The following is an 18,647-nucleotide window of genomic DNA, read 5'->3' on the forward strand; positions in this document are numbered from 1 at the left end:
AGCCTTACGATCAGCCACTGTCTCAGTTTAGGCACTCAGTAACCCACGCAGCCTGTGATAAGGCGCGTCACGGCGGGTTGCTGGCGACCTTGAGAAGCAGCAGCGCTCAGAGAGTACGGAGAGACTTCACACAAGTCTGGGTGCTTCTCTTTGAGTGTTGCTGCTGTGATGGATGGATTTAACAATACTTATCGCTGTAAAACATGATCGGCAGCAGTTGGGGAAGTCTTTCTATTACCTACATATCCCTTCATCGCCTGACCCTTGCCTGCAGGGAGGGACGCTGCCTCCTGAACGTCATGAGCCTTGATATACTTGTCATGGGCCACGTGGCTGACACACTACCCAAGCTCCATCAATGCAAAGACACTTTGCTTCCTTTCCATTACCTGCTTGCAGTAAACCTTAGCATATGGAGAGAAAATTAGTGTAAACTAATTATCTGGGGGTGGAGGGGCCCTGATTCCATTACTCGCCGGGCTGCTCTCTTTATTGTGTTAACACACACACACACACACACACACACTAGGATGTAGCTGCTGCCATAAATGTTCTGTGCGATTCCAAGGTACTGTGAAGATAAATCATCAATGATTATAGTTCAGATTTGGATAGTTTAAACTGAGGAAGGGTTGATGGGGGGAAAAACCCCACCCAGCAGGTGATATTAAATTTGAATAGATCTGTTCAGTCTAGTGGTGGGGTGCTGTGCAATGACTTGCTCAGTGTTGTTCTCCAGTGAGTATCAGCTGTGCAGTGCTCAGTCTTGTGTAGGTAATATTGCACTCCTGCCGGTGCACAAGTGAACCATTAGTTGCACTTGCACAACTAAATTAGTGCTTGTGCAAGGCCCTTTCTTGGTTGTGATGCCTGCCACTGGTTATTATATTATTTTTGATAAATTCTTGATATGCTGTGCAAGGATATAGATATTGGTTATCATGCCAGGGTTTGATGGGGTTGTATTCACCTCAGAAAACATGGAGTGGCAGCACACGGGGTAGTTTTCGATAAATCCCTGTGATCCGCTTTGCAATGGTTATAGATATTGGTTATTAGCTGATAGGTTTAAGTGGGGTGATATTGATTTAAGACAAAACGGAGTGACAGCGTACGGGCTCAGTGTCGGCCTCTGCAATACTGCACAGTGTGTCTCAGGGTATTTGCCTTACTTTCTGCGATTATCCCCATAATAACATGTGTCCACAAGCTTCTGTTGTGTGATAATTGAATTTCTACACTTAAATCATTGAAAATTACCCCATATCGAAAACTTTGGGCAAATATCGCCACTGAAGTGTATCTTAAACTGTTGATGAAGGTGAACTTTTGTGTTGCAGGATGACGGAAGACAAGCCGCAGAGGAAGACGTCAGCCACGAACCCCCTGCGAGGTCAGCCTCCTGCCGGGGGCGCGGCAGCGGCAGCAACCGATGACAAGAGAGAGAGAGAGAGAGAGAGAGAGAGAGAGAGAGAGAGAGAGAGAGAGCAATCCTGTCTACTGATACATACACAAAACAATGCTGAGCTAAGTATCTCCATTCTTTCATCTCTTGCTCTGGAAAAACCCCAAGACCTTTGTGTGTATTTCCTCCTGCCTATGACTTGAACACTTGCAAGAGGGAAGTATCAAGACACTCTCCCTCTGAAAGTGACACTCTTCTTGCCACTCAGTTCTGCACACTTTTACAGGAGCAACTCTTAGCATGTCTGATGATTTTTTAATATACTTATTTACTCTTTTTCTATTTACTCATAATGTTTATAGCCTGGGTCTCAGGGCCGTAGTACTAGACATTTCGCCGCCCAATTTCATACATTTGACAAGGCTTTCGTAGGAGTTGTGGGTATTTCCAGGAGTAGTTTTATGACCCTGGTTTGGCCCTTTTTCTGTTCCGTGAACCTTAAAAAACACCCATTAGAACCCGACTGATCCCCTCTTTAACCCTTAGAAGTAGTTGATGTGAGAAGCGAGAATGTCTTATAAATCCGACCTCAAAGTTAAATGGTTGTGAAGTGGTCTGGGAAAATGCATTGGATGGCCTTTACTTGTCCTGCCAACCTTTCATAGCTGCAAGCACTCTACTGTCCCTCAGAGCACACACACACGCACGCCTATGCACAAACCTCAGCATGCGATCGGAGGAGGCTAGACTGAACCTGGTGTGCCGTTTGAACCCTAAGCACGAATATTTTCTCTTCTAGTTTGATTCTGAGTTAGTTGTTGTGTCTGCTGGTCATGACTCGGCAGTGGGGGATGAAAAGGCAAGTCCTGCTCTCTTTCTCTTGGTCTAAAGCCTTACTATACTTGTGTTATATAGAGAATGAGCTACACTTGTGGGCTCTCGTGTATGTCTGTTGGGGTGGAGGTTGGATGTGTATGTGTGTGTGTATTTACCTAGTGATATACAGGATGATTTACATTGGTATGGTCCTGTCTTTAAATTCCAGTTTATCAAGTTTAGCTTTAAATTCATGAATATTTTTGGCTTGAACTCTATTTTCTCTCATTTCAAGGTCATTCAATGTATCTGTGGGGATCTGTGTGTATGTGTGTGTGTCTGTGCCTGTCTCTGCTTGCTTGTCTGTTTGTTTTTTGTATGCATTTACTTAGTCATAGTATAGAGGATTTTAACTAAGCTTGTGTTGACCTGCCTCCATATCTGCTTTCATACAACTGTACTTACTTTCTATAAATTCATGGATGTTCTCAGCTCTGTCTCCTCATCCAGACACTTGCCAGTGTGAATCACTCCAGCAGGGAAGTCAAACCTCATAATAATGATAATAATAATAATAATGATAATAATAATAATAATAATAATAATAATAATAATAATAATAATAATAATAATAATAATGATAATAATGATAATAATAATAATAATAATAATAATAATAATAATAATAATAATAATAATAATAATAATAATAATAATAATAACAATAATAATAATAATAATAATAATAATAATCCCTGTTGTGTGTGCAGGGTGGGTACTGGCTGCCGTCCATGGCCGAGAGTGCCGCCCACACCCTCAGTGCCTTGCTGGGCTGCCACTGCCCCCCCTGCTGGACCCCCCTGAGGCCATCACCAAGGTACTTGATAGCTGTCTGTCTATCTGTCTGTCTATATCTTTCTATATGAATCTATCCATCTCTATGCCTATCTATCTATCTATCTATCTCTGCTTATATCTGTCTTTATCTATTTATCTCAGTCTATCTATATCCATTTATCTATCTCTCTGTCTGTCTAATCTGGGACGCATGATTTATTGAACTTTTTTCTTTTCATATTGTTTTGTCCCCTCTTTTTCTTATTATTATTCTCCTTACTTTACTGGGAATGGCTATATTATTTTCCCTATCCATGTCTGCTCATTGAGGGGACTCTGTTTGGGTCTATAGCATTATTTTCTTTTCCCTTGATGCCCTTTGTCGGATCTCAATAATAATGCCAATTTCCTATACCTAACCTTAACCTGATTTGGCTTACACTGGTAGCCTGGTAACATACAGTCCCAGGTCTTTCTCTGCCTCTGTGGTGGATAGTGGAGTGTTTCCCATATGGTATTGGTGTGCTGGACTTCCCCTCCCAAGGTGCAAGATTACATTTTTCTTCACTGAACTGTGGCAACCATTTTTTGCTCCATTCCTGTAGCTTGGTGATGTCTTCCTGTAGGAAATCCCCAGTCAAGAGGTTAAACTTCCTATCCCTTCCCTGTCCTCCCCAGCCTTCAAGAGACACTGCTGAGCCTGGTGTACGTCCAGCGGGCACACTGGCGCTTCTTCCACTACCAAGGGTCCTTCAGCCAGTAGGAGGTGTGGGGCGAGGCTGACCCCAAGACCTTCACCCCGAGCCTCTTCTTCCAAGACCTCGTAGATGTTCGTCCCTTACGCTTCCAGACCAGACACACCATGCATGCAGCTCCTCACACCACAGACGCAGCAGCTCAGGGAGAGAATTGATGAGAAACTGCTGCAGCTGAGGAAAGAAGGTAAGTTGGGAGGAAGAGAAGGAAGGGGAGGAGGGAGGGGCGAAACTAGGAGAGGGAGAGGGAAGGAAAAGGAGAAAGGAACAAATAGAAGGGAGGGAGGGAAGGAAAGGAAAGGGAAGGCAAAGAGGAAAAGGGAGAGAGAGAGAGAGGGGGGTTGAGAGGGAAAGAAGAGAAAGCAGGGAAGAATTACATAGAATTACAGAGATAACCAGACCACACAGGCCCTAAGGCCCAAACTAGATGGTCTGTCCTAAACCTAAGTGACAGTTTTTATGCGGCCACCATGGCGTTGAAACTGACCTAGTGAACATTTAGATGGAGGAGACAGCGGTCAAGATTATTCTTAAACGATGCAATCGAGTTACACTGCACCACTGATGGTGGTAATCTGTTCCAATCTCGAACGACAGCATTAGTGAAGAAGAATTTTGTGCAATCTGAATGAACTTGTCTACATTTGAGTTTAGCGCCATCATTTCTCGTTCGCGTCGAATCATCCATCACAAACAGCTTGGTCGGATCCACGTTGGTAAAACCGTCAAGTATTTTAAAGCACTCGATCAGTTTTTCTCTGAGGCGGCGTTTTTCAAGAGAAAACAGGTTTAGATGTGACAGCCTTTCCTCGTAGGGTTTGTTTCGTAATGAAGGAATCATCTTGGTTGCTCTTCGCTGAACACCTTCTAATTAAGCAATGTCTTTCGCATGGTGGGGAGACCAAAACTCCACGTCATACTCCAAATGAGGTCTGACGAAACTATTATACAAAGGTAGTATAACATTTTTATTCTTGAATGAAAAATTTCTCTTAATCAAACCAATCATCCTGTTTGGTTTTTTAACGGACTCGTTGTACTGCTGGGAAAACTTGAGGTTAGACGCGACTGTGACGCCAAGATCTTTGGCCGAGTGAACGCCTTTAACTTTAACGCCACACATTTCATAGTCCTTCTTTATATTTCTAGATCCAGCCTGCAGAATCTGGCACTTGTTTATATTAAAAGGCATTTCCCATTTTACTGACCAATCCCATATTTTACGCAAATCTTCTTGTAGGCTCCGCCTGTCACATTGCGTAAGTACCGCATTGCCGATTTTCGTGTCGTCCGCAAATTTACTAATGACATTATTGAGACCAAGGTCAATGTCGTTGATGTACATGACGAAGAGAACGGGTCCCAGGACAGAGCCTTGGGGGACACCACTAGTGACTGGCATCCATTCAGAGGTCACTCCATTTATTACAACTCTTTGCTTTCTATTGCTTAGCCAGTGCTTGATCCATTCGTGAAGCTTACCCCCGATACCTATTTCCTTGATTTTATGAAGCAACTTGTAGTGTGGGACTTTATCAAACGCCTTCTGGAAGTCCAAATAAATAATATCAAGTGATTTAGAAACATCATAGACTGCAAAAAGCTCGTTATAGAACGTTAATAGATTCGACAAACAAGATCTTTTGTTACGGAAACCATGTTGCGAGTCGAGGATTAGCGAATTACACTCTAGGTAGTTAACTACTTTATCTCGAATAATTGTCTCAAATAATTTACCAATAATTGAAGTTAAGCTGATTGGCCTGTAATTATCCGGTAATTTTCGGTCGCCTTTTTTGAAAATGGGTGTTACGTTAGCCATTTTCCAATCACTAGGAACGATACCATGGTGCAAAGACATATTAAACAGCATTGTTAAAGGTCTGAGTATCTCTCTTGATATTTCTTCAAGTAATTTTGGATATATTTTATCAGGTCCTGGACTTTTGTTAGTTTTAAGTGACTGCAGCGCTTTGAGAACCTCATCTGTATACTGATTTCAAAGTCGGGAAGGGTATGACTGGGATTTTCAATAGTGTTAGGAACAGCAGCAGTATCGGTAGAATTACTATTAAAAACCGAGGCGAAATAAGAATTTAACGTGTTCGCTATGCGTTGGCTGTCTGTCATGATATTGCCCGAATTATCTGTTAATGGGCAAATCTCACTTTGAATCTCTTTTTTGTTGTTTATGTATCTAAAAAAACTTTTAGGATCTAACTTGCAATTTACCGCAATGCTTACTTCGTACCTCCGTTTCGCCTGTTTGATTAAACTTTTGACTTGTCGTCTTGCTTCGTAGTACCGGGTACTATTTTCGGTAGAGTTATCGGTTTTCTTTTGCCTATATAACAAGTTCTTCTTTTGGAGAGCAAGTTTAATTTAATTATTAAACCACGGAGGATTTTAAACTTTTCGGCGCTTTTCACAAGATTGCATGGATTTATTTTGTTCAGTTAGTAATCGAGTTTTAAAGTCTTGCCAAGATTCTTCGACGTCGATGTTGGATACTAATTGAAAGTTCGTTAATGACTGTCTTATTCTTTCAAAATCCGCTCTTTTAAAATTGGGAACCAATATCTTATTCTCTGCAATCCTTGTTTGAGCTCTTATGTCGAGACGCACCAGTCGCATGATCCGAGGTGTTCGCCAACGCTAACATTGTCAATTAAGTTGTCTTGGGTTACTAATACAAGATCAAGAATATTATTATCGCGCGATGGTTCACAAACCATTTGGCTCAGGCAGTTATTTTCAACGAAGTCTAACATCCTGTGCGATTCCCCCTCGGATCCCGTGAGTGTCTGCCAGTCTATATGCAGTAGATTAAAATCGCCCAAAATCAATGCATCACTGTTTCGGAGTGCTCTTTGCAAAACGCTATACATTATTTCATCATCCTCGCGTGATTGGCCTGGAGGCCTGTAAGTGACGGATATGTCGATTTTTAATTGATCGGTATTTGTACTCATGCTCACGTGTTCTACAGTACTGTCCTTTGGTGTTTTATCAACTTTACCTTTGACGTAAAGAGCCACTCCTCCACCTCAACGATTAACTCTGTCTTTATTGAAAAATATAAAGTTATCTATATTATATTCAGAAATTAAGTCATTATTAGCGGTGTCAATAAATGTTTCAGTTACGGCAATTACATCAAAGTCTTCTGTTTTAGTCAGGCACTGAAATTCATCGATCTTATTTCTTAAGCTTCGAGCGTTAAAGCTAAGAACCCTTAAATTGTCTTTTGTTATAACTCGAGAAACGGAGTTGTTAGTTGTTTTACGATTTAGTGAAGTGGTGGCCGTATGACAATTATCTATAATTAAGTGGACGGGGTGTGACGCGCGACTCGTTTTTTGCTCTAAAGTCTCGAACAGCGCCGTGAAAGTCTCGAACAGCGCCGTGAAAGTCTCGAACAGAGCCGTGAAAGTCTCGAACAGAGCCGAGAGGGAGAGAGAGGGGAGGCAAAGAAAGGGAAGGGAAGGAGGGGAAAGGAGAGCTAAGGGAAGGAGGGGAGTGAAGGAGATGCGAGAGAGGTTGGGAACATTAGGAAATGCCTTTGTACTGCAATGGACTAATAATAATGGCTGAGGAGGAGGATCGAGGAGAAGGAAGAGGGAGGGATGTACGCCTTTCATAGGAAGCTCAGTCACAGCAAACAGGAGTCACTGAGGAGCTCTGTGCCTTGTCTTCAGAGGCCGTGGTGCTGAATGAGTCTCCGAGGCTGTGTCTGGTGTGTGACGAGCAGGTGGAGCAACACTGCAGCCTTACGGAAGGGTAAGTGCACTACACACTAAGGTGTTTTTTTCATTCATAGACAAAACATATTGAAGATAGTCTACGTACTCTGATGTACCCGAGGCAGCTCTTATTACTTGCCAGAGTTTTTTACCGCGTGGAAATGGTTTTAAGTTAGACAAATTCAGATTCAACAAAGATATAGGCAAGAATTGGTTCACCAATAGAGTGATGGACGAATGGAACAGGTTTGGGAGCCATGTTGTGGGTGCCAATACCATAGATACATTCAAGAAGAGGTTAGATAAACCCATGGATGGTGAGGTAAGGTGGGGTTGAGTGTACAGGAGCTGCCTTGTATAGGCCAACCGGCCTCTTGCAGACTCCTTACGTTCTTATGTTCTTATGTATCTACTTGGACCAGATTTCTAGTCCACACCAAACCCACTGAGGCAGCACATGGCATCTTTTTACCAGAGCTTTTACCTCAAGAAGACACAGAGTTTCCCTCACACATACCATTTATTTACTTTCACCCAATTCCTTGTTGACATATGTCACCCATTCAGGCAGCTTTAGTACTCTTTTACCAGAGCTAGAAGACAAAGCTTTCCTCACTTATCTATCTATTTTGACCAACACTTAACCACCATAACTTTGACCACACATAACCCCTTGAGGCAGCCAGAGCAGCCTTTTTTTACCAGACAAGTTTCCCTCACACACAACACAATACAGATACACGCTGACTCACCCTCTTCCCCCCTCTCCCCCCCCCCCACACACAGGGAACATCAAGAGCGCATCCAGCGGGTGTGGGAGGCGCTGGGGCGTGCCGGGGTGCTGGGGCGAGGCCAGCGGCTGCAGGTGGGTGGTGGAGGCACTGTCTGTATGATGTGTGTGTTCATGTTTATGTCACTGTTCCGTCGTTCACTGTTCCGTTGTTTACTTCTCCTTGTTCGCCTTGCTTAGTATGAGTCTCCCTTCACACCTGCACTGGCTAACACCTGTATAGCCACCCATAGTAAAGCATAGAGGGTATGCAGCTCTCTCTATTCCTTGGACCTGCTTTATAAACTTGATGCAGTGTCAGCCAGTAGGATCAGTTGGGTTGAGTTGAGGCAAAGAAGTTGTTCTCATTGTTAGAATTAGGATTGAGGAAGGAGAGTTGAGAGAGAGAGAGAGAGAGAGAGAGAGAGAGAGAGAGAGAGAGAGAGAGAGAGAGAGAGAGAGAGAGAGAGAGAGAGAGAGAGAGATGATGCAAAACAAATTCTGGATAAAGGAAGGAGAGATGGGAGAGAGTAAATGAGAAATAGAGAGATATATAGATGATGCCAAAGAGATATTGATAAAGAAAGTCTAATCCTAATCTAACCCTTTTCTCCCTCCCTCTCTCCATCCTTGCACAGCCTCGGTGGCCCAGCGTGAGGAGGTGGAGCTCCCACACAGCCAGGAACACGTGGCCTTCATGTTCAGCCTCCAGGCCCAGGGGGAGGAGGAGCTGCAGACCCTTCAGGAGAACTACAAGTCTGTCGACCTCCAACCCGCCACCAACGCCTGTGCCCTGCTCTCGGCCGGCTCACTGCTGCGGGTACGAGGGGGAGAAAGAAGTACCATAAGTGCATGTAGTATAAAGTAATGTTATCTTCACTTTGGTAGAGACAGGAGGAGGAGGAGGAGGAGGTGTGTGAGACAGGAGATGAAAAGGAATGGCATTGAGTAACTCCTCTAGTCTCTGCTCATGGTTGGGTCTAGATTGGAGGAGGAGGAGGAGGTGAAGGAAAAGGAGGAGGAGAAAAAGTATAATAAAAGCCTGTAAGAGAAATTAATGCTGTATTCAAATGGGAGGAAGAAGAAGAGGAGGAGAAGGAGGAGAAGGAGAAGGAAAATAAATATAGTAAAAGCCTGTAATATAAATTAATTCTGTATTCATATGGGAGGAAGAAGAGGAGGAGGAGGAGGAGGAGGAGGAGGAGAAGGAGAAGGAGAAGGAAAATAAATATAGTAAAAGCCTGTAATCTTTTTTTACCCTGCATTCTATACTTTTATACATACATTTATATATACTCTAGTCATAATATACTACCCAAGAATGCATTTGGAATTGATAGTAATGAAAAAGGAGGAAAGTAATGTCGGAATGATACAATCTCTTTCCTTCAAGGTCGTGGACGAGGTGTTTCCAGGCCGAGCCAGGGCCGACGTGGGCATCATCCGTTCCCCGGCCACCACGCCGAGCCGGACCGCCCCCAAGGCTTCTGCTTCTACAACAACGTGGCCGTCGCCGCCAGCTACGCCGCCTGGGATGCCGAAGGTGGGCGCTGCTTGGCCCTGGCACCACATTAACTCTGCCTTTTATTTTCATCATTATCACTCCTTTGTCAAATATCTCCTTCACATCATCTATTTCTCTTCCTCTCCCATCTCTCCTTTATCCAGAATCTGTTTTGCATCACCTGTCTCCCTTTTTTTCCTTCTTTCTTCTCTTTCATCTCTCCTTCCCTCTTTTATCTGTAATCTCTTTGGTCTTATCTATCTCTCTATTCTTCATTTCCTCTCTCCCATCTCTCCTTCCTTTATCGTCTTCTTCCTTTTATCTATCTGACATCATCTATCTCTCTATTCCTTCTTTTCTTTTTCCCATCTCCTTCCTTTATCAAAAATCTCTTTCATATCTCCTTTTATCATTTACCTCCTCCTCTCTCCCTTTATTGTCGTTTGTGTGTGTGTGTGTGTGTGTGTGTGTGTGTATGGATGACAGACAGGCTAAAAACTGAAATAGGAAGGAAAAAAGGATTATATGTTAGAGTCAAGAGGGGGGGAACTCACCTAAGGGACAGTTACAACGATTTAGCCAGAACAGTTAAGAAAAGCACCCGTATAGCAAAACGTAATTATGAGATTAGAATTGCCAGGGAATCAAAGACCAATCCAAAGGGTTTCTTTCAGCTTTATAAGACCAAGATTATGGATAAGACAGGGCTGCTAAAGTCAGGAGAATCACTGATAGATACAGATGAGGAAATGAGTGAGACGTTTAACATATATTTCTTACCAAAGAAAGATTAGACGATATACCTCAGGGAGAACAGATCTACAGGGGAGAAGAGTAGTAGGATTAACCAACATTACCATAAGTAGGGAGGTCGTGATTAGACAGATAGATAGACTCAAAGTCACTAAGGCGCCAGGGCCAGATGAACTTTTTCCCAGTGCATTAAAACAATGTAAATCTGAAATCAGTGGGCAGCTAACTGAAGTATTTAGGAAGTCACTAGACACAGGGGTGGTGCCTGTTTCATGGAGGCAGGCACACGTTATTCCAATATTTAAGAAGGGTGACAAATCTTCTATGCAAAACAATCGGCCGATCAGTTTGACGTCAGTTATAGGTAAAATGCTTGAGTCAGTAATAGCAGATAGTATTAGGGACCATATTGACAGACATAATTTAATTCACGACTCACAGCATGGGTTTATTAAAGGAAAGTCGTCCCTCACTAATCTTTTATCCTTTTACAATAGAGTCAACGAGGCAGCTGACAATGATGGGAGTTACGATGTATTTTATCTTGATTTTAGTAAGGCCTTCGATAAGGTACCTCACCAGAGACTGTTTAATAAAGTCAGGGCTCATGGAATAAGAGGGAAGGTTTATGATTGGATTAAGGCGTGGATTAGTGACAGGAAACAGAGGGTTACCACTAACGGTAAAAAATCCGAATGGGGTAATGTTACCTGTGGGGTTCCTCAAGGTTCAGTGTTAGGCCCGCTTTTATTCATTATCTACATCAATGACATAGACAATGGGATAACTAGTGACATAGGTAAATTTGCAGATGACACCAAAATAGGATGCACTGTAAGGACTAGGGAGGATGCTAGAGCACTGCAGGAGGATCTCAATAAACTGTCAACTTGGTCAGAGAAATGGCAGATGAATTTTAACATCACCAAGTGTAGCGTGCTTAGTGTAGGAACACGCAACCCATTACACGGGTATAGTTTAGACTCCACAGCGATAGGCAGATCAGAGTGTGAAAGGGATTTGGGAGTGAACTCTGACCTAAAACTAAGGAAGCAATGTATTAGTGCGAGGAATAGGGCTAACAGGGTATTAGGCTTTATTAACAGGACGGTAACCAACAGGAGTGCAGAGGTCATCCTCAGACTCTATTTAGCGTTAGTTAGGCCACACTTAGATTATGCTGTCCAGTTTTGGTGCCCACACTACAGAATGGACATCAGCTTGCTAGAATCAGTTCAGAGGACGATGGCCAAGATGATTCAGGGGCTGAGGAACCTCTTATATCAAGATAGGCTGAAATATCTCAACTTGCATTCACTAGAAAGACGAAGAGTGCGGGGGGTTCTGATAGAAGTATTCAAATGGGTCAAGGATTACAACAAAGGCGATATAGGTAAAGTACTGAGAATTAGCCAGCAGGATAGAATACACAGTAATGGATTTGAATTAGAAAAGTATAGATTCAGGAGGGAAATAGGCAAGCATTGGTTTAGTAATAGGGTGGTGGGAGAATGGAATAGACTCAGCATGCAATCACATAGTGAGTGCAGGGACGATAGCTTGCTTTAATTTGAATTTCAACTTTTTTAATATGAAATTCAACTTTTTTAATTTGAAATTCAACTTTTTTAATTTGAGGGTTAAAAGCTGTAGATAGTTCGACGTACCGGCCCCTGAGATATGTTTCACAATTCTTTATTTTCTGATAAATTCCCTTCTTTAACCCTATCTCGTGTTTTAGTCCACGAGTCATCCATTTAGGGTCAATGTTTTCTTTTCTAAGTGTTCGCTGTGGTATATGCTGTCTTTGCCCCTCTACTATTACTCTAACTAAATTATTGTAAGACATTTCTACCTGGTTCTCCTGGCTCTCCAATCCGCAGTTCTGGCCCTCATGAATCCCTAAATTATCCCAGTTTACCCCTTCAAGATGTCTTCGAAGCCCCTCGTAATTTGCTCTTCTAAAATCTGGCACTAACACTGGGTTTGGTTCGCGGGTTACCGCCCAGTCTAAGCTAAAACGAACCGTTCTGTGGTCACTATTTCCTAACTCTCCGCCCACCTCCAACTCACGTAGCAAGTTCCCATTATTGGTTAGGACTAAGTCTAATATGTTATCTCCTCTGGTAGGCTCAGTAACTACCTGCTTAAGGAAATTATCTTGTATAACTTCAAGAAAATCCTCGGCTTCCAGGTCACCCACTAGGTCTTCCCAGTCTATATTCCTATAATTAAAGTCCCCCATTACGCAGACATTTCTACTCCTACTCGCCCTGCCAATCTCCTGTAGTAATATACTCGTGTCCTGCCTGTTAAGGTTGGGTGGCCTGTACATAACTCCTAGAGTTAGTTTTTCTTTCCCTTTGTAAACGTCCACCCAAACTGATTCTGAATCCATGTTAGTTTTGATTGAATTGTTAACTAAACATTTAAGTGAGTCTTTAACATATAGCGCAACTCCACCTCCCTTTCTGCCCCTTCTGTCTTTGTGAAACATTTGATAACCCGTTATTTCAAATTCTGACCTAAAATTTATATTGGCACTGTCTATCCATGTCTCAGTGATCGCTATTATGTCAAAATTTTCTGAACAAGCTTCACCCCTTAGTAAGTCTATCTTGTTTCTGAGGCTCCTGCTGTTAGTATAGAAGATTCTTAGCCCGTCCTCTGTTACTCCCCTATAATTACTTCTAAGCTGCCTGGTTATATTATGAGCTAGATGTCCTCTCCCATTACTCCTCCCATTGCTCCCATTACTCCTTCCCCCCCCCCCCTCGCCTGTCTGAGAGAGCCTCAACACCCTTGAACGTTAAGTGTATCCCATCCTTTCTTACCCAGACTTTTTTGTAGGCCTCTGTTCTTGCAAACTTCCATGACTTTCCCACCACTTCTTCTGCAGCCACTTGAGACCTAAATCTAATTTTCACTGGTCGTTGGGCTCCTTCTTCATACTTTCCAAGCCTGAATACTTCTTTGATCTCCCCAACCAGCTCAAGACCTTCCTGAATTGCTTCAATTACTTGCTCCACTGCCTTCCTTTCTTTCTTTTCCCTTGTATGTCTGACTGGCATGTGCTCTTCATTAATGCCCACCACTATTACAGACTTCTTTTTTTCAACCGTGTCCCTCACTATTTTTGTTTTTTCTTTTATCACCTTGTGTGTGTGTGTGTGTGTGTGTGTGTGTGTGTGTGTGTGTGTTGGTGTGTTGGTGTGAGTGTGTGCATGTGGGTGTGTGGTGTGAATGTGTGTATGTGTGTGTGTGTGTGTGTGTGTGTGTGTGTGCATTCTACTGTACTCTCAAAACCATCTCTGTGGCCTGCAGGGTGCTGGTGGTGGACTGGGATGTGCACCACGGCAGCGGCATCCAGCACGCGTTTGTGGCCGAGCCGAGGGTGCTGTACGTGTCCCTCCACCGCTGCGACCACGGCTTCTTCTTCCCATCCTCTGAGGACGCAAACTACGACGAGTGGGGACGGGACCTGGCCAAGGCTACAACATTAACATTCCCTGGAACAAGGTGAGGGCCATATCTCTGCTGACGAGACACACACACACACACACACACACACACACACACACACACACACACACACACACACACACACACACACACACACACACACACACACATAAATAAAGAAAGAAAGAAAAAAAGAAAGAAAATCGGTCAATAAATACCTAAATCCATAAAACATCACAAAAATCAAAGATGTGTTTGGAGGAAATTTTTTCATTGCTCTTTTCTGCACCAATAAAAGTATACCAGGAATTGACTTGTTTGCTGCATGCGTGAAGACATAACTTACTAACTCCCAAATGCATGAGTCTTGCCAAAGTGGGTCATTCTGTCTCCTGTTTCATTTTTAACAAGGTGCACAAAGCGGAAAAGGATGGTGGTGAGAAGGACCTTTTTGTGTGTGTGCCTGTGTCAACGCTAGATTTTTTTTTAGCACACTATGTAGGTCAGCTTTTAGTTTTTGCCAGTGTCGGTATTCTCAGACGCTTCCACCTCCCACCACATCAACTATTTCCAAAGGCCGAAAAGGAGATTAGACTGTCCGCTGCGATTGGCACAGATATCCCTTCACTGGTACCCTTGTGACATACACTCCCAGGTCTTTCTCTGTCTCTGTGCTGGGTAGTGGAGTGTTTCCCATGTGGTACTGGTTATGCTGGATATCCCTTCACTGGTAGCCTGGTAACATACACTCCCAGGTCTTTCTCTGCCTCTGTGGTGGGTAGTGGAGTGTTTCCCATGTGGTATTGGTGTGCTGGATATCCCTTCACTGGTAGCCTGGTAACATACACTCCCAGGTCTTTCTCTGCCTTTGTGGTGGGTAGTGGAGTGTTTCCCATGTGGTACTGGTGTGCTGGATATCCCTTCACTGGTAGCCTGGTAACATACACTCCCAGGTCTTTTTCTGCCTCTGTGGTGGATAGTGGAGTGTTTCCCATGTGGTATTGGTGTGCTGGATATCCCTTCACTGGTAGCCTGGTAACATACACTCCCAGGTCTTTTTCTGCCTCTGTGGTGGATAGTGGAGTGTTTCCCATGTGGTATTGGTGTGCTGGATATCCCTTCACTGGTAGCCTGGTAACATACACTCCCAGGTCTTTCTCTGCCTCTGTGGTGGATAGTGAGTGTTTCCCATGTGGTATTGGTGTGCTGGATATCCCATCACTGGTAGCCTGGTAACATACGCACCCAGTTCTTTCTCTCCCTAATTGGTGGTTAGTGGTACTGGGTTGCTGGATATCCCTTCACTGGTAGCCTGGTAACATACACTCCCAGGTCTTTATCTGCCTCTGTGGTGGATAGTGGAGTGTTTCCCATGTGATACTGGTGTGCTGGATATCCCTTCACTGGTAGCCTGGTAACATACACTCGCAGGTCTTTCTCTGCCTCTGTGGTGATTAGTGGAGTGTTTACCATGTGGTACTGGTGTGCTGGATATCCCTTCACTGGTAGCCTGGTAACATACACTCCCAGGTCTTTCTCTGCCTCTGTGGCGGATAGTGGAGCGTTTCCCATGTGGTATTGGTGTGCTGGATATCCCTTCACTGGTAGCCTGGTAACATACACTCCCAGGTTTTTCTCTGCCTCTGTGGTTGTTAGTGGAGTGTTTCCCATGTGGTATTGGTGTGCTGGATTTTTCACTGGTAGCCTGGTAACATACACTCCCAGGTCTTTCTCTGCCTCTGTGGTGGTTAGTGGAGTGTTTCCCATGTGGTATTGGTGTGCTGGATATCCCTTCACAGGTAGCCTGGTAACATACAGTCCCAGGTCTTTCTCTGCCTCTGTGGTGGATAGTGGAGTGTTTCCCATGTGGTATTGGTGTGCTGAATATCCCCTCCCAAGGTGCAGGACTTCACATTTTTCTTCATTGAATTGTAGCAGCCACTTTTTGTTTCATTCCTGTAGCTAGGTGAGTCTTCTGGTAGGAAATCCTCAGTCAAGGGGTTAAGTGTACGATGGGTCAGAACCCCCAGCCCCGGGAAACAGGCCAAGCGTGACCTCCGGGTTAGTCCAGTTTTCTTCCCCATTTATGGATGATGGAGGATGGATAACTGAGTGGTCTCCTCTCTCTTGGAGTGTTGGTAGGCCAGATTCTCCAATCTAGCCTGGTATGACAGATTTGATGGTTCTGGTAGCATCTTTGTTGCAAGGAGAGGGTGGGCGGTAAATGCTGGCTTGCTGTGGACGGCAAAGGTGGTCAGAAGGGCTGAAGGGTGCAGGGGCGGGGTGCTGCGTGGGTGCCAGGAACCTTCCAAGGTCTGTGCTGGGGAAGAGTGTGCCAGAGTTATTGCCAACCAAGCATCTCATTCACTGCTCTAAGGAATGGCAGGGAAGTTTTATCCAGCTATATAGGAAGATTTTTCTTTGACAGTTATTTTTAGTGATGATGAGTGGATCTGGGTTGCATCCTGTGTTGAATTTAAACACTAGGATGGCAACCCTGTGCATGGGTGGGTGTGCTTGCTGGCGGGAAAGCAATAATGTCACTTTATGCTTGGTGATCACCACGGTCTGATCACGTTTTGGACTTGGGATTGCTCGCCAGTGCCCCTGCAGATGTGACGGTTAAGTTTAACTTGCATTTTTGACATTATACTTTCTAGAGTTAACATTTTTGGCTATTGCAAAAACTATCACTATTACTAAACTATCAAATGACTCGTAAATGAGCTTCCTCTGGTGGAAGGTAACTTTGCTGTGAGCTCTGGAAGCAGAACTGGTTGAAATTCCCGCCAGAAAAGTGCAGTTTTCTGTCTATACCCGCTCACTGATGCCTGGACACTCAGGTCACGGGCCAAGATTACCCAGCCGTCTACACTCCAGTCAGGAATGGAACCAAAAACTCCCGGGTTGTGAGTCGAGAGTATGCCTTGCCACTCATTTCCGTCTCAAAGTCGTCAGGCCTGCGGTGGGTGAGAACTCACTACCCAGGGCAAGTGTGACATGCCACTACTTATCCACCAGCCCCTAAGGGAGAATGAACGGCTGGGTAGTCTGCATGCCAACTGATGAGGCCGGGATTGGGACCGGCAGCCATGTACTGGTAGCCAGGCGAGCTGTGAGGCTGCATCCTGCATATCCAAGCTGCACCCACTCTGTCCTGCTGGATATTACATTTTGACCGATCCATTTGTTGTTAAGGCGCCACATTGCATTTCATAATTTCTCAATAGATAATTTTACGTTCAGTTTGTAGAATTACTTATAAATACCCTCAGGCAAGTATATATGCCTTAAAATCTTCATGAACCAAATGAAAAAAAAAAGAGTCTTACATTGGTGTCAGGGTGAGCCTGGTGGTCCCAGTAAGCATGTGTGTTTGTCCTCCTCCATCACCACCACCATTACATCATCACTATCTTCATCATCGCCTTATCCTTGTATGGCGTTAGGAAAGGTTCCCCGAGCGTGTTCTTCAACCCCTTGACGCTCCCTGCCTTTTTGTCCAACAGTGCCTACCCACCACCAGCCTCCCAGTCTCACAGGACCTCAGACCAGTGGATCTGATGGTCTAGGTAGGGCCAAGGAGGGGTGGGCTTAGAGGCTGAAAGAAGGAGGAAGGAAAGACCTTCATAGCTTACATAATTCCTTACACAAAGCAGAATGTGTATGGAGGTGAGGGCACGGCTTGGTCAGTTTATGTGTGGTGTTGCTGAGGGGACAGGGAGGGATGCCTAACAGGGGCCAGGAAGGTGTGTGCTGGCCAGGAGTGTTCCGCAGGAGAGATGGAAAAGTGGTCGGTAAAAAGTGTTCAATGATTTACATGACGTGTTCACTGGCTATGGAATGTAAAGTACGCACTGCACGGTGTTCAAATTAATCCAGTGTGTTGATATTACTGGTAGTGTATAAAATTATCTCCTATTTCTCCTTTTTTCTGCCTTTTAGGGAGAGAATAGAGATGATAGAGTGAGAACAAACCCTTAACTTATTATATCAGAGTGAGGAGGCGAGAGAGATAGAGCGAGGAAGAGTGAGACATAAGTTGATAAAGCTTGGAAGAGGGAGAGAGAGCGACACAGCTGTCCATAGCACACTGTCACTTTATCCTTTTCTTCATTTTCTTCTTCTTTTCCTATCATTATTCTTATTCTCTTTGTTCTTTTCTTCTCCATCTTATTCTTCTTTTCCTCTTCTTTTTTTATTCTTATTCTTGAGGTCAGGTCGTTCCTTAGGTCTTTCCTCATGACCCAGCAACACTCACTGACCCAACCCACAGGTCAGGCAGCGAGAGGGCCCACCAAACCCACGCCGCTGACCGCCAAATCAAGGACACAGAATCCAAGTCTCCCAGCAGTGTCCTGGGCCTGATGGAAGTCTTACCAAACACTGCCGGCCAACAACCTCAACTTGCCCTCCTTCAGCAAGTCCTTCCATGGTGAGAGTCCACAGGTGAGGCCATGGTGAGTATGTATTTACTTAGTTGTTAACCTAGTTGTGAAATACAGGAAAAGAGCTGTACTAGGCTCGTGTTGTCCCGTCTCCATAACGCTTATTATCCAGTTTGGCTTTAAATTCATGAATCGTTTTTGCACACACAGTCTCC

The 18,647-nt window shown here is 44.1% G+C and overlaps 1 protein-coding gene across 9 annotated transcripts in view; it reads left to right on the forward strand.

The window, feature by feature from the left end:
* The window catches only part of LOC126997281 (histone deacetylase 6-like), a 71,590-nt gene that overhangs the window by 391 nt on the left and 52,552 nt on the right, over positions 1-18,647 (forward strand). For 3 of the 9 annotated variants that reach the window (XM_050858276.1, XM_050858275.1, XM_050858274.1), the window contains exons 1-8: positions 1-3,098; positions 3,737-4,000; positions 7,512-7,593; positions 8,343-8,421; positions 8,964-9,145; positions 9,719-9,868; positions 13,907-14,101; positions 18,321-18,504. The exon at positions 1-3,098 is cut by the window's left edge and continues 391 nt beyond it. In XM_050858276.1, the coding sequence (XP_050714233.1) occupies positions 3,886-4,000; positions 7,512-7,593; positions 8,343-8,421; positions 8,964-9,145; positions 9,719-9,868; positions 13,907-14,101; positions 18,321-18,483 (966 nt within the window). In that variant the 5' untranslated portion in view covers positions 1-3,098; positions 3,737-3,885 and the 3' untranslated portion in view covers positions 18,484-18,504. The remainder of the gene's footprint in view (positions 3,099-3,736; positions 4,001-7,511; positions 7,594-8,342; positions 8,422-8,963; positions 9,146-9,718; positions 9,869-13,906; positions 14,102-18,320; positions 18,505-18,647) is intronic. The other 6 variants (XM_050858279.1, XM_050858278.1, XM_050858277.1 and 3 more) reach the window with 4 other exon arrangements.

Source organism: Eriocheir sinensis, chromosome 12 (genome assembly GCF_024679095.1).
Source record: "Eriocheir sinensis breed Jianghai 21 chromosome 12, ASM2467909v1, whole genome shotgun sequence".
Taxonomy (NCBI): domain Eukaryota; kingdom Metazoa; phylum Arthropoda; class Malacostraca; order Decapoda; family Varunidae; genus Eriocheir; species Eriocheir sinensis.